The sequence below is a fragment of the Ochlerotatus camptorhynchus genome, unplaced genomic scaffold, assembly GCF_037179485.1.
Source record: "Ochlerotatus camptorhynchus isolate MF236.1 unplaced genomic scaffold, CSIRO-AGI_Acam_v1.1 ptg000151l, whole genome shotgun sequence".
NCBI classification, from domain to species: Eukaryota; Metazoa; Arthropoda; class Insecta; order Diptera; family Culicidae; genus Ochlerotatus; species Ochlerotatus camptorhynchus.
The window spans coordinates 266,449-284,855 of NW_027040641.1; the positions used below are offsets into that span (position 1 = coordinate 266,449).

An 18,407-nucleotide genomic window follows, 5' to 3' on the forward strand; every position below is an offset into this window, starting at 1 on the left:
CGAAAGCATATTCATGAAAATCCATGAAGAAAGAGCTGTCGCACGGCACGTATTTGAATTAAAACGAAATTGTCCCCTGCTACAGGTTCTCTCGGGGCATCCCAGTGGTTCCGAGAGCGGCCAATGTGGTCACTGATGGATTTGAAGTTTAATGAATGCCTATTAATGAAAAACCATGAAGAATAAGCTGTCGCACGGCATGTTTTGGTGCAAAAATGCAATTGTCCTCTGCTCCAGGTTCCCCCGGGGGCATACCGGAGGTCTCGAGAGCGGCCAATGTGGTAAATGATTCACTTTAAGTCTATAGAAAGAATATTCATGAAAATCCATGAAGAAAGAGCTGTCGCACGGCATGTTTTTGAGTAAAAACGCAATTGCCCCCTACTACAGGTTCCTCCCGGGGTATCCCGTGATTCCGAGAGTGGCCAATGTGGTCATGCCTATGAATGCCTATTCATGAAAAACCATGAAGAATGAGCTGTCGCACGGCATGTTTTGGTGTAAAATTGCAATTGTCCTCTGTTTCAGGTTCCCCCGGGGGCATATCGGAGGTCCCAAGAGCGGCCAATGCGGTCACTAATCCATTTAAAGTCTATCAAAAGCCTATTCATGAAAAAGTTTGCAGCAAAAGCAATCGCACGGCATGTATTGGTGTAAAAACGCAATTGACCCCTGCTACAGGATCCCTCGGGGGTATCCCGTGATTCCAAGAGCAGCCAATGTGGTCAATGATTCATTTGAAGTTTATGGAAAGCCTATTCTTGAAAAACCATGAAGAATGAGCTGTCGCACGGCATGTTTTGGTGTAAAAATGCAATTGTCCCCTGCTCCAGGTTCCCCCGGGGGCATACTGGATGTTCTGAGAGTGGCCAATGTGGTCAATGATGCATTTAAAGTTTATCGAAAGTCTATTGACGAGAAACCATGAAGAAAGAGCTGTCGCACGGCATGTTTTGAGTGATTAAATGATCTGCCCGCATTCATAACCCTTCACCAGAACTGATTCCAGGGAAATGGCCATATCTCGGTTGATTATAGGCCGATTTTAGTTCTTGGCATATGATTCGCTTAAAAAATAGTTCTTCTTTTGTTGTATTTACTAAAAATATATATATTTAACCAGCATCATATATAAAATTTCACCACAAATTTAGCAAGTTAGACAAGCCCTCCGGAAACCCGGAATATCTCCGGTATCCGGTGACCAGAATTATTTTCGTGGCTACACCGTAAAACAAAATTAGTTTTCCAGTCGAATACTCTTGGAAGATTTAAAATCGGATCATATTTGACGAAGTTGCAACACTCCAAAGTTGACCAAAAATTTGCCTATCCTAGTTATTTTGAGTAACCCCTGTATATGGCCAGGTTCTCGAGGTATAGCATCTACGGAAAGTTATTATGCACACTAGCACCGCATAGTGAGATAGTTCAGAACTAAATTCTAGCATTGGGAAGAGGTAGTTGATATAAACGCTAGCGCCACGTACACGAAACGAAAATCAATTACTTTATTCATGTGTTTCACTTATACACGGCGAATGAGAACGACTCAAATTTGAGTTTAGTTCACTCATAATCGCCAAAAGTGCAGGAACTCAGCGATGAGTAAAATTTGTCCCATGGTTTCCTGTGGAAAACCTAAAAATCAATCTTTACTTTTCTCAAATTCAGGAATTTTTCCCTGGAAAATCCTGGAAAAACCTGGGAAAACATGAGGCAAATTAACTCATCGCTGAGTTCCTGCACTTTTGGCGATTATGAGTGAACTAAACTCAAATTTGAGTCGTTCTCATTCGCCGTGTACATTTTTGCCAAAACATCAGCTTTATACATTCCATAAGACAAACCACATAGGTCCTATAAGAATGCATAAAAGGTATGTGTGACCGCTTATACATTTCATTTGACACATGATCTTTATTAACTTTTTGCAAGGCGTCTGCTTATTAGTTGACTTATACATTTTATAAATAATCAGCAATAGAAATTTGCCAAAAGGTATAAGGAGATTTCTATCCGTGTAGTTCCTGAACTGATATTGTCACCATCTGTAAAGTCTTGCTCATCAGAACAACTTTGCCGAACAGAAATTTGTGTGATAGCCAAAATTTCGAGATTCATCCCCAACTGAATGTACACATATTCACTATAGCGCTATAGCGCCGTGCAGTGAGATAACTCTGAACTTATTTGTCTACCATCCGGAAACCCTTGTTCACCTGAACAACTGCCCTGAGATGGTCATGAACTAAATTGTCTAGCATTCGAAAGCCCATGGTCACCTGAACAACTTTTCTGAAGACAGCAACTTCTTAGACAGTCAGGATATTAAGATATGTATTCCATTGCAGCTGCTGGCCAAATTATCGCAGGACAACAAAATCAACCATGCTTGAAAACAACGACAGTTTATATTGGAGACGTAGCGCTTAATACGACAAACACGGCAAGGAACGATTTTGAAGCCAAGTTATTAACGAAAGAGAAATTCGATGAAGTCAATGTTACTTAGGACCTAATCCATTGTTCTGCTTGAACTATGAAGATTTCATAAATGAAGATCCTAATTATGACCATTTGAATGACGGTTCAGAAGAAGTTATTCCCAGCGTTCCGCGTGCGCGAGGAAGCCTATGTTGAATTAAAAATCAGAGGTAAATATCTGAATTATCGCTAAAAGCTTTAACTCAATCCTTAATTTTTGCTTAAAGGTTGCTGAATATGTGGCGATAGAAGGCTAAATTTTGAAGGCAAAAATTTAATGCGGCTTTTAAAAGTTTGTCATAATTTTCAAATTAACTTGTACGTAATGTTGTCGATTTACGCGATATTTCATGTGAATCTACATGAAATATCCTGCCTGATTCCAATAAATCTAGCATTAACAACGTGTGCATTATAAATTGCAGAAATTTACAGGAATTTTTCGAACGACCTTAATAACCATTATAAGAAGAACTAGTTTTGGAATAGTTACAATATTGTAAATAATCAATAGACATTGAAAAAAAAAACAGATTACACATAAACAATAATAGAACAACAAAGTTGACAAAGAACACACTCCACAGAACAAAATCACGCACACCAATAAACACGCAACGAACGAAGGCAACGAAACGACACAAACACGCAGGTAATGAAAAAGTGAACATTTTGAAAATCACAGTACAACATCGGCATTACCTTTCTTCGAGGAAGAGCAAAGATCCTCTTCCGGTGGGGAAGGTACAATCCGATCCAGCACCAGATAGCCAACGACCTTTTTCTCCGGTAGGCCTGTCACATTGGACGCCGAACCAGCACCACCACTACCAACACCGGCACTCATAAGTGCCAATTGTGGCATTGGTTGTGGTCCTTGCGGTGGCGGCCCAGGTTGGTGGCATCCTGGGCAGGGCAGGAACACGTATTTGCAATGAATGCGCGGTGTGCAGCAGCAAGTGTGTTTGTGTCAATTATCGAGTAGGTACGCGCGCGGGCAGATGTGTGTGTGTGTGTATGGGGAGGAAACAATGGAGAAAAGAGTGGTGAATTTTTAAACATGGAAATCACGAACGCGCTAACTTCAGGTGATAATTATGTGGAGTGGTTTTTTGCAACTTAATGTGAATAATTTGTGCGGTCGGTTGGAAGGGAAAAGTTGTAATTTCGGTGGCACAACAGGTAAACTGAGGATTCCCGTGGAATGGTTCTGGTTTCTCAAGTCGTGCTAATGTAATGTAAGTGAGGTTATGTATCGAAACTTTGCCACGGTGCGGCGTAATTCCCAAGTCGCGCACTGGCAATAATTTTTCCGGGAACAAACAGCAAAATGCCATTTAAAATTTAAATAGAATAATAATACCACCATGGCTGCTGCGGTGTGGTTTTTATTAATTTATGGCACCGAGTTGGCCATGAGTTTAGAAGGAAAGATCTCAGCTGCGCGGCTGCGTCCCTAGCACACTTGACTCTTTGCAAGAGCATGACGCTGCTGCAGCCTACTAATGCGACCATTGGTTGCCATGACTGCCGCACTGTTGATGATGCAATTAATTGCTGCCCTTAAATCAAATGCTGTGTTAAATAATATGTTAATGTCATGTCGAGATACGCGAACTGTGTGAAGTATTGGTCCCCCGCAAGCTCAAGACTTCTCGTCCGACCGGAGAGCAAGCGCTCCCGTTTTTTTTTTCAGGAATTAACATATTCATAAGATTCTTGGAACGCTTCTCGGTTTTAATTGCCGACCAAAGCCAAGTTCTGGAAAAGCAACCAGCACTTTTTTTTTTCTTTGTTTACTTCCCCCTTCATGCATCGCGTTCGGCCATACCGAATGCCACACGGCGAGAGAAAATCGCTGAAGAAGAAACAAGTGGATCTAGAGAAGGGGCGTGGCTATTCGGTCGCGAATCAATTCCAGGGGTCCCCCAACGTGCACCATCAGGAGTCGAAGGAGATAACAAAAGGGGATCGAAAATTTGAAGGCAACTTACCGGGATACTGCCAGAGGGCGGGCGGTGTCCTAACGGCATTCTGGACGGCGGCAGCGGCGGCGGCTGCCGCAGCGTTGGTCACGCCCATCGTGACCGCCTCCGACGAGAGGGGTATCATGGAGTTGCTGCCTGTGAAAAACATGTTCTGGCTCAGGCTCGGCGTGTTGCAACCTGAATGGCGTGAAAGGAGCGAAGAATCGATCCCGGTCAGCGGTGCAAGGCATTGATGGCGGCAACGGCGGCGGCAGGGACGGGTGGGTTGACGTTTGAGTGTTGAACAAATGGCAATGTGATGCGATGTTGGTAGTGCACACGAAACGTTTGTTGATGAATCGTGTATGGTATGCACGTGAATGGAAAATGGAATGGCAAAGAGGAGAGATAGAAAAGAGAGAAAAATATGTATGTGATAATTATGCATAAACAAGTTTAATAAATTAAAGCAGCTGTGAAGAACGCAGGGGAAGGTTTGGGACGCGGGATTTGTATATATGAGCTGGTGGTTTTCGGGGGAGCAGAGAAGCGGTGGAATGTTTCGAGGGAACCGGACGAAGGCGTGCGCAGGGGTGATTCATAGCTATTTTGATTGCATTTCATCAATTTTAGAATAAGCGTGCAGTTGTCATTTTTTGGAAACAGATTTGATTTGGATTTGATTTAGGTCTAGATTTTAGGTCATCTTCACCCGGAACCTGCACACGTCATTGCCGGAAAAAAAATATCATATTAAGATAAACGCGATGATGTTCAACATGCGGAAAAGAGATGGACAACTACAGGGCGTTCGCGCCAAGTGCTAGTGAAAGGGAGGCAGGTTTGGTCGGAGCAGGTCGATTCTTGGTAATCGAGAATAAATAAAAGGCAACATAAAATAAATTAACGAAAATTACCTAAATCAGCGGTAGATCCGGTAGCTGCTATTCCGAACCGGTTTAGTTCTTTGGCTTGATGATGGAGCTGCGAGCCCGGTCCGCAGGCGTTCGTCGATTCCTGTAACCGCTGGCGAGCGACGGCTATGCCGACCGGAATCGTAGCCGCGGCATTGTTCTGGGTGCTGGTAATTCCGATGTGGTCCATGGCGTTTCCGGAATTGGACAAGCACGGAGCGACCTTCGGTGAGGGGGCTTCGATTTTGACAACGGCCGTCAGCGCCGTCGTCGTGCTAGCCTCGTAGTTGTTCGATGTGGTTACTTCGGACACTTGGCACGGTTCACGTTTAATCTGCAGGGAGAAAAAAACCGAATGGTCAATTAAATTGCCGATGCTAAAAGGGTCGAAGGATAATCCTGCCCCGAAAACTTATAACGTGCTTTCAACTCCGCATCGCCGGGAGGAGTGCGGAGCAGTTAACCTTAATGTGTGAAACGGGAAAAAGGGCCATCGTCTTGCCGTGCGCACAGTTCGGTCCATCTGGGTCGGCCATAAAGCTTGACCATAAAAATTTAACCTAAACGTTTAGGCTAATGAACCCACCGGTTTATGGCCATCGAGGTCTTCTCCGTGCATCGTTCCCCCCCCATCCTTTCCCTTCATTCAATTCAAACTGGGAAAAAGCGGAGGGCCTTATAAATAATTAATCAACGTGAATCGTAGATAACCACAACTCTTCAATTTCGCAAGAAAAAAAGCAAACACTTTTTGCTCGTTAAATGCAATTATCATACGGCTGTGCGCGATTCATTCAACCCACGAGGGGCTACCCAAACTACGGCTGCCATCCCATGTCATCGCGCATCACCCCTCGTGGTCGTCGTCGTCGTCGTCGTCTCCGTCGGAGTAGGCGCAATGAAAAATTGAAAACAATGCACTTGAACGTGAATAGTAATGCAGCAGCAGCAGCTGATCATCTGCATTGTTACCGCGAGTGGTGCGGATGGCGACGGACGGGCAAGACAATGGCCACTGTTTGTGTCATTTGTGATTTTTGCCGTTGTGTTCAACGAAGAACCTGCTCAACAAATGTGTGTGTGTTTGTGTATATGTGCGCGCGCTTTCCAATTGGAAAACAAAGAAATCAAAAGGCTCACTAGGCTACTGAAGCTGAAACGGAACGAAACGAAAAGAAGCAACTCTAGGTAACCGAATGCAATCTCGGCAGCGTCGGGAATGCAATGTGCCAATGATGGTAATTAAACGTAATGACGTGGTGGTGGACACCGACGGTTAAGGTGGACAATTTACAACTCGACACGAAGGTTTGTTAATCAGTCAGCCCAAGTGCAGAGGACCCGGCAATCATCGGAGAATGAGCGGAGAAGATGATGGGGTGTCGGTTTGTACCCCGCATGTGCTCGTCGTTGGACAATGGAATGCACTGTTGATTCGTTGTTCTGCGCCGTTGGTCGCCAGGAGGAAAGGTTGTAATTTATAAGGAATTTGATTTGATAATAAGCGGATGAGTAAGCTCTACTGGTTGGGAGCTGGGAATTTGCAGAATGGCTTTTCACTGTTTGATGTAACACACTCGTTTGACTGTCATGGCTGAAGTCTAGAGTCCCAAAAGAAGCCTTACATGCGAAGCTATAGCTGGACAGTACACCTAAACAGGTGCCCACAGGGTACACTTAACTGAGTAAATATTATGTCTACGATTGAATTTCAGGACTACTTTCCGGAAGTAGGGTTATATCACTAGTTGTGATGCCCCATTGAGTAGGGGAAGAGAACGCCCATTATCCAGATTTCCCCCACCAAATGCCTACTGCAATAATGTCGAACATCTCAAGTTTTCAAAGGCCTTCTTTGAGAAACCTTCAGCAAAGTTTTTCTCTGATGATTTTTAAAAATATTTTCAAATTTCCCTTTGACATTTCGCTTAGTATCAGTTCAGACTTTCTGAAAGCTTTGGAGCCAACAAGAAAGTATTGAAAGACACTTTTTAAGTCGCTCTGAAATGTATTTCAAGCGCGTTTTATTAAATTCTCTGGTTCCTTGAACTTCTCTGAGGTCGTATGTTTCCAAAGATTCCCTGAACAATTTCTTTGAAGTTCGACGAAGGTTTTGGAGTTTCCTTGAAATGCTCTGAGGGTTCAATATTTCTCCAAGATTTTTCTGAAGTTCTCTGAACTTTGTTGAAGTATTCTATTATGAGACAATGATGATCTTCTCTGAAGTTCCCTAGATTACGGAGAAGCTGACTGAGCTTCTCGGAACTCCGCTGAATTTATCTGAAATTCGTTGATTTTCTTTGAATTTCAAGGAACTTCTCTAATCTTGACTGATCATCTCTGAAGTTCTTTCAACATCACTGAAGTTCTCTGAATGGATCAGAAAAACAATGCATAGTCTTGGGGACTATCCATAAATGACGAAGCATATTTTTTGACCATTTTTAGACCACCCCTCCCCCTTTGTAGCGTGTTTTGCATTAATATATGTACCTTCTCTTTCTAAGAAAACGAGGTGCAACGGAATCATTTTTGCGACGATTCAACTCTCAGCTTCAACTTTACACGTTGTGAATAGTCTCGCAATATCAAAGGAGCTTGTACAAACAATATAAAGCATGATATTTTACTCGATTATCACGCGTGATTTTGAGAGCATATGAGAGCGGAAAAATATCAATTTGTTTATGATTATTCCATCACTGTGTGGACTTTTCTGAGGTTTACTAAACTGTCTTTGCATTTTCAAAGCTCGTCTGAGGTACCCTGAACTTTTCCGAAGATCTCTGCACACCTCTTAAGTAGTGATGCACCGAATAGTGCCAATTTTTTTTCTGATATTCGGTATTTTTTCAGCTAACAAATGGCCGACAAAGTGTTTCAGCAAAATTTATAGAGCGCATAACTTGATATTCGGACTAAACATACGGCCGAATATTATGGCGGCCGAATATTCGGTGCATCACTACTTTTAAGTACGCTGAACTTCCTTAAGGTTCTCTGGAATTCTGTGAGATTATCTTAATTTCTTTAAGATTTCCAAAGCTGCTCTGAGGTCCCTAGATCTCTCTGAACTTTTTTGAGCTTTTTGAACTTCTCAGAGGCGTCCCAATTTCTCTGAAGGCTTCTTAGGTTCCAATGGACGTTTCCGAAGAGTCTGTCTAAAGTTTTCCTAAGCATATATGAATTTGGCTGAATTTAGTTGAAGTTAACTGAACTTCTCAGAGGGCCTCTGAGAGGATTAGGGAGATGCTTAAAAAGAAGAAGAAGAAGTTTTGGTCCTAACCATGTTGCAAGTGCAACTGTAAAAAATTGGTTCGATTAGATTATGTTGTTGTGAAAGATATTCAGAGTAGAGTGCTTAAACTTCTTTGAAGAAATTCTCGACCACCCAGATCTTCTTTAAAGTTCCTCGAGCTTATGGGATGCTCCTTAAGGTCCTAAGTATGTTTTGCAAGCTGCTTTGAAGTTCTATGAGCCTGCACTTATCTATACTTCCTGGAGCTTCTCTGAGGTTCCCTTAGACGTCTCAGAAGATACCTTCTGAGGATCCCTTAAATTTTTCTAATGTTCGATGTGTCTAGCTGTGGTTTCAATGAAGTACTCTGATATTCTCCAAATTTCTTCGATATTTCCAGATCTTTCTTGATATTCCAAAAAGTTCTCCAAATTTTAATCTTCTCTGAGGTTCTTTTAATGTCTCTTAGAGATCTTTATGCAAGTTTCACGGCGTGTCCAAAGAGGTGGATTAAACTCGGGTTTGTATTGGTGCTTAGATGCCTAAATCGGTTGTTTTTTTTATTCCACCGGAGATAATTGTTGGTGTATTTTTACATGAGAAAGTTTTGGCTAACTAAGAAGAAGTGCTTTAGATAGGTTCGCGAAATTTTTAAGCGATTCAATCGATTTCAGAAGGGTAGCAACTTCGGAGCTATCCAGTAAATTTTGGACGAATTTGGAGAGCTTTTTAAAGAGCGTTCAGAGAACTTTGGACATGGTCGACGAAGTTCTAAGAGGTTTAAGAAGCTTCAGGAATTGAAGGAGAGGGAGGAGGAGGCTCATGTACCTTCTGAGAACCTTTCAAAATTTCATCAAGATTCATAGAAATTTATAGTATTTTATGGAACTTCTGAAATATTTAGAAATTGGCGGCTGTTTGAGGATTTGTCTGATTGTTTAAGGAATTGGAGTATAGAATTCCTGGATCTCTGAGAAGTTCTTGAAATTTTGAAGAGTATTCGCCCATTCATAGAGTTTCTGATCACTTCAGAAATGTTCAAATAACTTCGGAGAGGTTTAAACAACCTTGGAGGAATGCAGTAATTTTTGGAATAGCTTGAAGAGCTCATGGATTGTTCAAAGAGCTTAATTTACGGTCGAAAAAGTTCTTAGATGTTTTAGGGATCTGAGTATTTTAAGGGCGTTATTAAGCGTTTTTATATCCGTCTCGAAAAGTTCAGAACTGAGTTCTGAAAATTTTACAGACCTCTGGAAAAATATATTAAGATGCAGAAAACTTCATAGAGGTTTTAGGAACTTCCGAAATGTTCAACCTTTAGTGGCATGGCTTCGGATGGCATCGGAAATCTTCAGAGAGTTTAAATGTTGAGAGTACTTAGGACAAGGTCGTCACTCTAAAAGGTTTTCGATACTCCAATAGTTGGGGGAGAGAGAGTTTTCGAAGATCTTAAGCGTGTTCCAGAGGGGTTCTTCTAACTTTGAAGAGTTTCAGCGTATTTTTAGAATTTCCGTAATTTAGAGGCGATCTGATAACTTTGGAGATCTTAAGACTGCCAAAGAGTTACTGCATACTTCAGAGCTATTCACAAGAATATGGAAGGAATCAAGAGACTTCCATGTTGTGTAGTAGGATTTCATCGAGCTTGGAGAGTTTAGAGAGTGTTCAGAGAACTTTGGACAAGGCCGTGGAAGCTCTGAGAGGCTTGAGCAATTTTAGGAGGTGAGTGGGAGGTTTCGGAAATCGTATTTAAGAGAGGTTATGTGATTAGTTTCAGCAAACTTCCAATAGATTCGGCATATTTCAGAACTTTGCATATGATTTTGGAGCTTATGGGCTCTTCAAAGAACTAATGCAAAGAACTATACCACGGTTGAAAAAGTTCAGAGTGTTTTTGGAGACCTTTTTAGGTTTAAATGGGTTACATATACCTTTGGGGGTTCGGAGACGCTCTGAACCTTTTAGGGTTCTTCGGAAACTTTCATCACGATTCAGAGACTTCATAGAAGTTTTTGGAATTTCTGACCTAGAGGTGACCTGATAATTTATGGTACATCCTTAACTTTTGGAGAATGGAGATTCCGAACTTCTTCCGTGAACTTTGACTTAGGAGATCTGAAGCATACTTCAGAGAGATTCTTCGAAGTTCAGAGCGGTTCACGAGACTTCTGCGGGGTTTCAAGGAACTCGGAGGTGTGCAGTAGGTTTTGAACGAGCTTGGAGGGCTAAAGGTGATCTGAGATCTACGGACAAGGTCAGGGAAGCTCTGAGAGATTTGAGATACTTCGGTATAAGCATTTTCGAAGCTATCCAGTTAGTTTTGGATGATTTCGAAGAGCTTATGCACTGTTCAAAGAACTAATACCACGGTCGAAGAAGTTTTGAGAGGAGTTTTAGGGGGTTCACATTTATCCGGGGAAATTCAGAAAAGTTACGAAACATTTATTGGAATTTAGGGAAAATGTCATCAAGATCCAGATAACTTCATAGATGGATCTTCTAAAATATTAAGAATTCGGTATCATTATGGATTAGTCTGATAGTTTATGGAACTTTCGTAACTTCTGGAGTATGAAGTATTCGAGCTTCTGAGAGGTTCAGGTTCAGTTCAGTTCAGAGATCTTAAGCGAACTTCAAAGGCGTGCAGAAAGCTGTGAATAAGTTAGGAGAGCTTAAGAAGTGTTCAGACAACTTCTTAGCGGCTGTCCATATACCACGTGGGCAATTTTTGAGAGGTTTTAGACTCCTCCCTGCCCCTCCGTTGAATCATCAATATGTGTTTTGAAAAATTGTATAGACCGTGGACATTAGCCCAGGCAGTTTTTGAGAGGTTTTAGACCCCTCCCTGCCCCTCCGTTGAATACCATTAAAATATTTTTGGAATAATTGTAAGGACCGTGGACATTAGCCCACCTCTCCCCTTCTTAAGTGTCCACGTGGTATATGGACAGCCCCTTATATGGTTCAAGAAGTTCTGATAGGTTTTAGAGTATTCAGGAGTTCTATGAACCTTCAGATACGTTCTGGAAACTTCAGAAACGTTTCGAAAATGTTAGTGAATGCCGGACAATTTACATGTCCTGGATCTTCTGAAATATTCAGAATTATGAAACCGACTAAAGGATCTTTCTGATAGTTTATGAAAAAATATTAGAGGATCTCGCAAGGGGTTGTCCACAAAGCACTGCTTCCTGCGTGGACAATTGTTCATACAAATCATTGATAATTTGTGTGGGCGGTGGTCTCTCCTAAAATCCCTCCCTCTTCTAAACCGTTCACGTGATATATGGACAGCCCCAATATGATCTGTATCCCAGAATTGATCGAACCTCCTTTAGCTTTATTCGGTTAAAGCGCAGGTATAATGCAAGAACTAGTGTTTCCAACCTGGGACATCCGGAAACACAATTTCCGGGAATTTTACCAAAAATCACGTTTCCCGATTCCCGGGAAACAGTTTTAGGAGAATTTTGGGAAGAAGTTACAGGAAATTTCCCAGATGAATCAAAAGAAACTTCATAGGAGAAAGTTTGAAGAATGTTCCAGAAGAAGTCGGAAGAATTTTCCGGGGGAGGCCAGAAGAAACATCCGGGGAAATCAGAAGACATTTCCATACGAAGCCAAAAAGACTTATCAAGGACGTCGGACGAAGCTTCTGGGGATGTCGAAAAAACTTCTGGGGCAGTTAAAAACGATTCAATAGAAACTTCCCATGAAAGCTTAAAGAAACTTGCTGAAGAAGTTGGATGAATCTCCAGTGGATGTCAGAAAAAGCTTTTGCGGAAATATCTTCTGAGTTAAAAGATTAGAAATCCGAATGAAATCCGAAGAAAATTCGGAGGCAGCTTGGACATTTTATGCGTTGGAAGCAACCTAATACTTTTCTGGTCTTAGAACTACAATAGTTCTCGATTCCCAGGAATTTCCGGGAAGAGCCATAAGCAGCTGCCCGTTTCCCGGGAAGCCAAAAATGGCTAGGAGATGGAAACACTTTGCAAGACCATGCTGCAGGTGACAGATTGGATTCCTATTCTAGGTCTATTCTAGGATTTTTTTTTGGAGTTGGGGTATCGAAATACTTGCCATAGAATATACGAATGCAAAAATGATGCACGCATAGAAAGCCCTCTAGTAAGAATTATGGAGAGAGCAGCCCGATAGTTCTAGTTGGGACGTATTAGCCAAAATAGACAATTCTTGAAAGAAATTGCAGTCCGAGATTTTGGAACGTTTTCCAAGTTCCAGAATTATGAATTATGAATCTTTAATTTTTCCTCAGTCCGAGGTTGCGTAAATTTGTGTAGATCCACATTTTGTTCTATGTCCAGTATCTTAAAAAAAAAACATTTCAAGCCCAAGATAATATAAAATTTGCTAAGGATCAGAATCTAGGAAATTTATCAAACCCTAAGGATCTGGAAAACTTTTCTTTCAAGATCTCAAAAATTATACTAGACTGGTCACTGTATCCGGAACATGTCCGGGTGTGGCCAATGTAGTCTACAACACTCCAATGGATTTATTCTTGAAAGCTTGTATGATTTGATGTGCATCTTAAGGTGTTTTATAAAGAGTCCAAAGATGGCCACCATGATGGTTGATATGTCCTATCACTTCAAATTTTCTAGAGCACAAATCTCGGACGTGTACGATTCCGTTATTCAAATAAAAGCGATTCGATGGTTTGCTTGAGCAATCACAGACACTAGCTTCTTTGATGTCCTAACTATTCTTTTTAATACATCAAAACCACCCATTTCTTTACCAGGGTTCCCCGTCAGAGTCCGTCTCCACGCCACCGTTTGCATAACATTAAACTAAATTTAACGATAACTTAAAAGTAAACATGCACATATAGAACTTAGACAACTAATGAACTTAAATTTATTGCTGCACAGAAGTGACACAGAAGAAAATACACATACAATGTAAACCTCTAAAAACAGCAAACCGACCGATGAAAGCGAAGCAAATGTCACCACCATTGAACCGTGGTACGCATATAAACAACAACCGAGAACAACCAATATAAGAAAGCAAAACAAAAAAAAAACCGAACAACAATTAAATCCAATTTCGGTCCCACGGACCGGTGTCGAGCGGCGGCGATTGCTTTGACCCCGGAACGCGCTGCCTCCGTCCGCAGCGTCGCGTCACCGCGTGCTGAGTTCAATTCAAGTGTCACATTCGTTCTTGTTATGTGACGGTGGTGGCGCCACTGCTGCTGCCATTGCTGCGCGGCGCGGGCAGCGATAAATATGATAAAGACGATTGACATTTGCATTGAGCTCGAACCCATCCCATCAGGGCTGGGGGTGCTGAGGGCAACCGACGACGATCGCGGACGGCGGCCTGCGTAGCTTCCGTTTGCGATGACATAAACGTTATGCTATTTTTGATAATGTTTTGTTTTGTTATAAGTTAGGGTGTATGGTACAAAATAAACAACTGAAGAGCAGCTACGGAGTGAAGTCGCATGCTATGAAGTACTAGAATGTATCATGGACTTCGCTCCGGAACATAGTAGGAACACAACGGTGAGCTTGAGTTGTGATCACTTACGTGAATAACCGAGCATGCCGTGTCGAGGGAGTTTCTGGTCGGCTCGATCGTCGATGAACTCCAGGTTCCGCCGGTACTCTGCGGTAGCGGCGGTGGTTGTTGGTAGTGTTGATGCTGTCGGTTGTTACGCGCCGTTACAATGACACTGCAATCGGATGAACGCTGCACGGTGCGTTGTTGTGGTTGCGGCTGCTGCTGCTGTTGTTGTTGTTGATTGATGGTGCACAGTGCGAACGATGGCGATGACAGACAGGACGGTGCTACCGTTGCTGTGGTGACCGTCTTCGTACTTGTCGTCGGCGTTACCACCAGGTCAAGCGTGCTCGATCCGTCGTTGTCTGAGGCCGTTCGATGTTCCGACAGTCGCAAAAGCGTGGTACGAGCAGAATTACTAGTTATAAGTGATTGTTGTCTTTGATGTTGGTTATTTTGTACTGGTAGTTGCTGTTGCTGTTGTTGTTGACGCTGAACGTAGTGTTGTTGTTGTTGATAATAATGACGGCGCTGATCTAATCCGTCTGATTTATTGCTAGTATTGTTATTATTATTAAGATTATTGCTATTGTAAGTAATCTGACTGCCGGAACTAATATTTTCGGTCTTTATGGTTAAATTAGTTACGGATGGTACGGGAGGTACCTGAGTGGAAATAACACAATAATGATAAGAAAATTATCGTCCACACGTTATTACACGAGGCGAAGAGCGAGAAAAGCACAGTGTACACACTGAATGAAAAAGCCTACTTTGGAAGATTGAAGGAGGGAAAGTGTAATAAGAGGAAGAAACGTGCCATATGAAAGAGAACGGGGAATGGAAATCTCATCGCGCTCAACGGAGCGCACTCGTCATTCGTTTTCTTCATGGTTTCTTTCTTCTCCCTCTTGTGTGTATGTGAATGTGAATGGATCTTTGTGTTCCAAGGCAAAATTGTGATGCGCCTGTCAACATGTAATCGAATAATTATACCTCATCATCGTCATTAAAAGTTACTGCATCATAACGGATTAGACCAATCTTTTCTTTTTTTAGAGCGAACAGAAGAGCGAACTCAAGTGGTAATTTTGAACAAAATAAAGAATTTTGACAGCTTGAACTGGGTCGTGCCGGTTCTAAGCCTTCTTCTAGGATGATTTAGTCTATTGCATCATATTTTCCCCTGGACCTGGACACAACTTGTGTGGATCTAGGTGCAAACTAGCGGGAAGATGCTAACTTTCGAACGAAAACAACAAACTCGAATAGAGAAAGAAATAGAAAGAGAGAGAGAGAGAGACAAAAAACAATACTCACTTGTATCTGCAGCGGCTCTAGAGTGCCGTGCTCCCACCTGCCAATGCAGGTCTCCGTCTTTTTGGCAACCGCCGTGGTTCCATTGATAAAGTCCGTTTGCGACTGTACGAATATGCTGCTATTGGCCTGGAAATAAATGGAGAACAGAAAAGTGTGTTCAATTAACAGCGCCAATTTCCTTCTTCGGACAATCATCACCATTAGCATGATGAGCAATTTACGAGGTCTTTACTGACGCATAGAAATTATCATCGTTGCAAGGAGAGAAAAAACTATCTGCAGATCTGAAGCTTTGTGCAAAAAAAAATATTAAAGTCACGAGTCATTCTTAACCTAACCTAAAACCCAGAAGATCGCCTGCTTAGATTGATGGACACACATTCGGACGGAGATATTTATCCGTCTCTTGCGGAGACGAAACAGGAATTCGGTGTTAATGTATTCAAGTTAAGCCAGCTAGAAAATTGGTGTGCATTATTTATGTTACTGTAATTTATTAGTTTTCTTCCATTGCTGTTCGGGTTGTTCGATGTAATGCTGTGCCTTTGTTGTTTTTTTTTTGGCAAGACCTTAAACTTTTCCCGAAGGTTAGAAATTTCTGGTGAACGAAGCGCGCAAAAAGGAAGATTAATGTTCACTCTCTATCTCTCGGGCTCCGAGGAGGGATAATCTATTTTTAATCACCTGCGAGGAATCTTTCTCTCCTCAGTGCGTTAAGGCAAAGATGACTTTTGCCGGTGCGGACCCCATGCCGGGGTTCGGTTCCTAAATAAACAGAGAGTGACGTTTCGTCTTTGACTGCATAAGCACTCCAGTAATGTACTTTTCCGTTTGGTTTGTATGCGTGCATGTGGATTCGGTTGGTTGGTTTCAGGGCAGTGTGTGAATCCTGCGGCGGGGCTCGTTCTCTGCACCATCATCATCGCTCACCGCAGTCTCTGTCTCTCTCTATCTCGGAATCGATTGATCGATGCTAACGACCAACCAAACCAATCACCATGCATCAGACCTTCAGGACCAGACCATCGACCGACCGAACGAACGAACGAACGAACGGCAGGGGTGATGCGAACTTTTCAGCTCATCAATAATCGCCAGGAGTTGGCTTTTGTGCGTCGTTTCTTGCGCTACCTTTTCGCAAACAGGTGATTAATGATGGGTTTTATGCTTCCGTTCCCCGTTGGTAGCGGTGCCGGTAGTCGAAGGAAGGAAGCGATTCGTCCCAACCCAGCTTCAGAATTTAATGAAACTGAGGAAAGAAGCTGGGGTGTCCTCCAACAAGGATGCTTGAAGATTTGAGTATTTTAAATTGAAGTAATTTCATCAATGCGATTTGAAAGGTTCCATTCAATGTAACGGTAAAGCTTTTTTTGGACTTCAGTTCCATTGTTTATGCTAAATACGAATATGTATTTACGGCAATACCCCTAAACAACCCAATTGGAAAAAATACGTATTGTACGAACTGGTTAAATTATTCTCAACGATTGAACGAATAACACAAAACATTTAAAACTTAGTTTGCCTATTGCACATAACTGCATAAATCTTTCTTGGAAATCTATAATAAATCCTTGTCAAGAGTAGGTTTTATCGTAGTAACAGCAAGTTGAACAGGAACTTGGATGTATTTTTTTGTGAAATAAGGAGCTCGGTGGCGTTGCGGCAACCGATTTTGCTTACTGTGCAGAAAATCATGGGTTCAATCCCAAGCTCCTTCACATTATATAGTTATACTTTAAATCGGATTTCTTTCATAATATGATGTAAAGCGTAAAGAAATTCGGTTGGAGGCCGTCAAGAGGAGCTATTATAAGGAGCTCGGTGGCCTAGTGGCGACCGATTTTGCTTATTGTGCAGAAGACCGAGGATTCATCTCTAAAAGACGTCGATGAATACTTTTACACCTATAAAATCTGCATCATTCAATTCATTCTTGGATCTCAGCGAGGATCCCAGGATGTATCTAGACACAATTGTGGGCATTTAGTGACAACTTTTGCATTTTTTACATTCCTGTAACAATTATTGTTAGAATTTTGAATGCATCCTGGCATGGAATGATTTAACCTCACTTTTTTGACAGTTCATGAAGCCTGTATACAAGGTGTTAGAATTTGAAACAAAAAAACGTAGCTTTCCGTTGTCGTTTTTCAGATTTTGAACGATGCGATTTTGAAACTCTTGGAGAATTTGCACTGGACAGTGGTGGACAAAAAAACCATCCAGTGCACATACGGTTAGCTCGTTCTTTGATTCTCATTAGAGAGGGTCTAGTATAAGGTCGCCGCCATAGTGAGAGCGCAGATAACCTAGCTATTTAGCACTGTAATGGAGGAAATGCCATTTACAAACCCGTAGCTTCCGGGAAAGAAGCAACACCAACATGGAGTTGAGAACAAGAAGGTTAAGACCAATGCGATCGCCAGAGGAGGAACCCCCTACTGGTCCTAGACTGGGGACAGAGCGAGCGGCCAGCGGCTGGAGGAAGATGAGGTGCAAGAGCTGGACTAGAAGACCCCCAACAGCTACCAGAATTCATTACCAGAGGGGATACGTATCTTCTGCCCAAGGACAGGCGAATAACATGCCTGTACAAAGTACTCTCATTAGTCATAAATCGGAAGATACAGAACCATTGCAATGTAAAAACGTTATGAGCTTGAGCTTGAGCTTGAGCTTGATTGACCGCCCACGGTTGCTACTCTGTTACTGCCAGATCAGCTGTAATTACACAGAGAACCAATAGACGATGCTTGGGACTAGCAATCATCCTCAATGTGTAAAAACTGGTGATCTTAAATTAGGCAATACCAGCGCCGGCCGCGTCCGAACACAGGTCAAGAAAGGAATGGGAAGGATTGTGTTGACATGACACTCGCTTTGATGGAAGCCGAGAACACCTCTGCACTTCCACGAGGAATCACTGGGATGTTGAATAAGAGG

At 42.2% G+C, this 18,407-nt stretch overlaps 1 protein-coding gene across 5 annotated transcripts in view; it reads right to left on the reverse strand.

Moving 5' to 3' along the window:
* The window catches only part of wge (winged eye), a 217,439-nt gene that overhangs the window by 43,544 nt on the left and 155,488 nt on the right, over window positions 1-18,407 (reverse strand). For 3 of the 5 annotated variants that reach the window (XM_065221976.1, XM_065221975.1, XM_065221974.1), the window contains exons 5-8: window positions 15,462-15,587; window positions 14,169-14,807; window positions 5,372-5,702; window positions 4,482-4,652 (exon numbers count right to left, since the gene is read on the reverse strand). In XM_065221976.1, coding sequence (XP_065078048.1) covers window positions 4,482-4,652; window positions 5,372-5,702; window positions 14,169-14,807; window positions 15,462-15,587 — 1,267 coding nt within the window. Of the gene's footprint in view, window positions 1-4,481; window positions 4,653-5,371; window positions 5,703-14,168; window positions 14,808-15,461; window positions 15,588-18,407 lie in introns of those variants that run through there. The other 2 variants (XM_065221978.1, XM_065221977.1) reach the window with 2 other exon arrangements.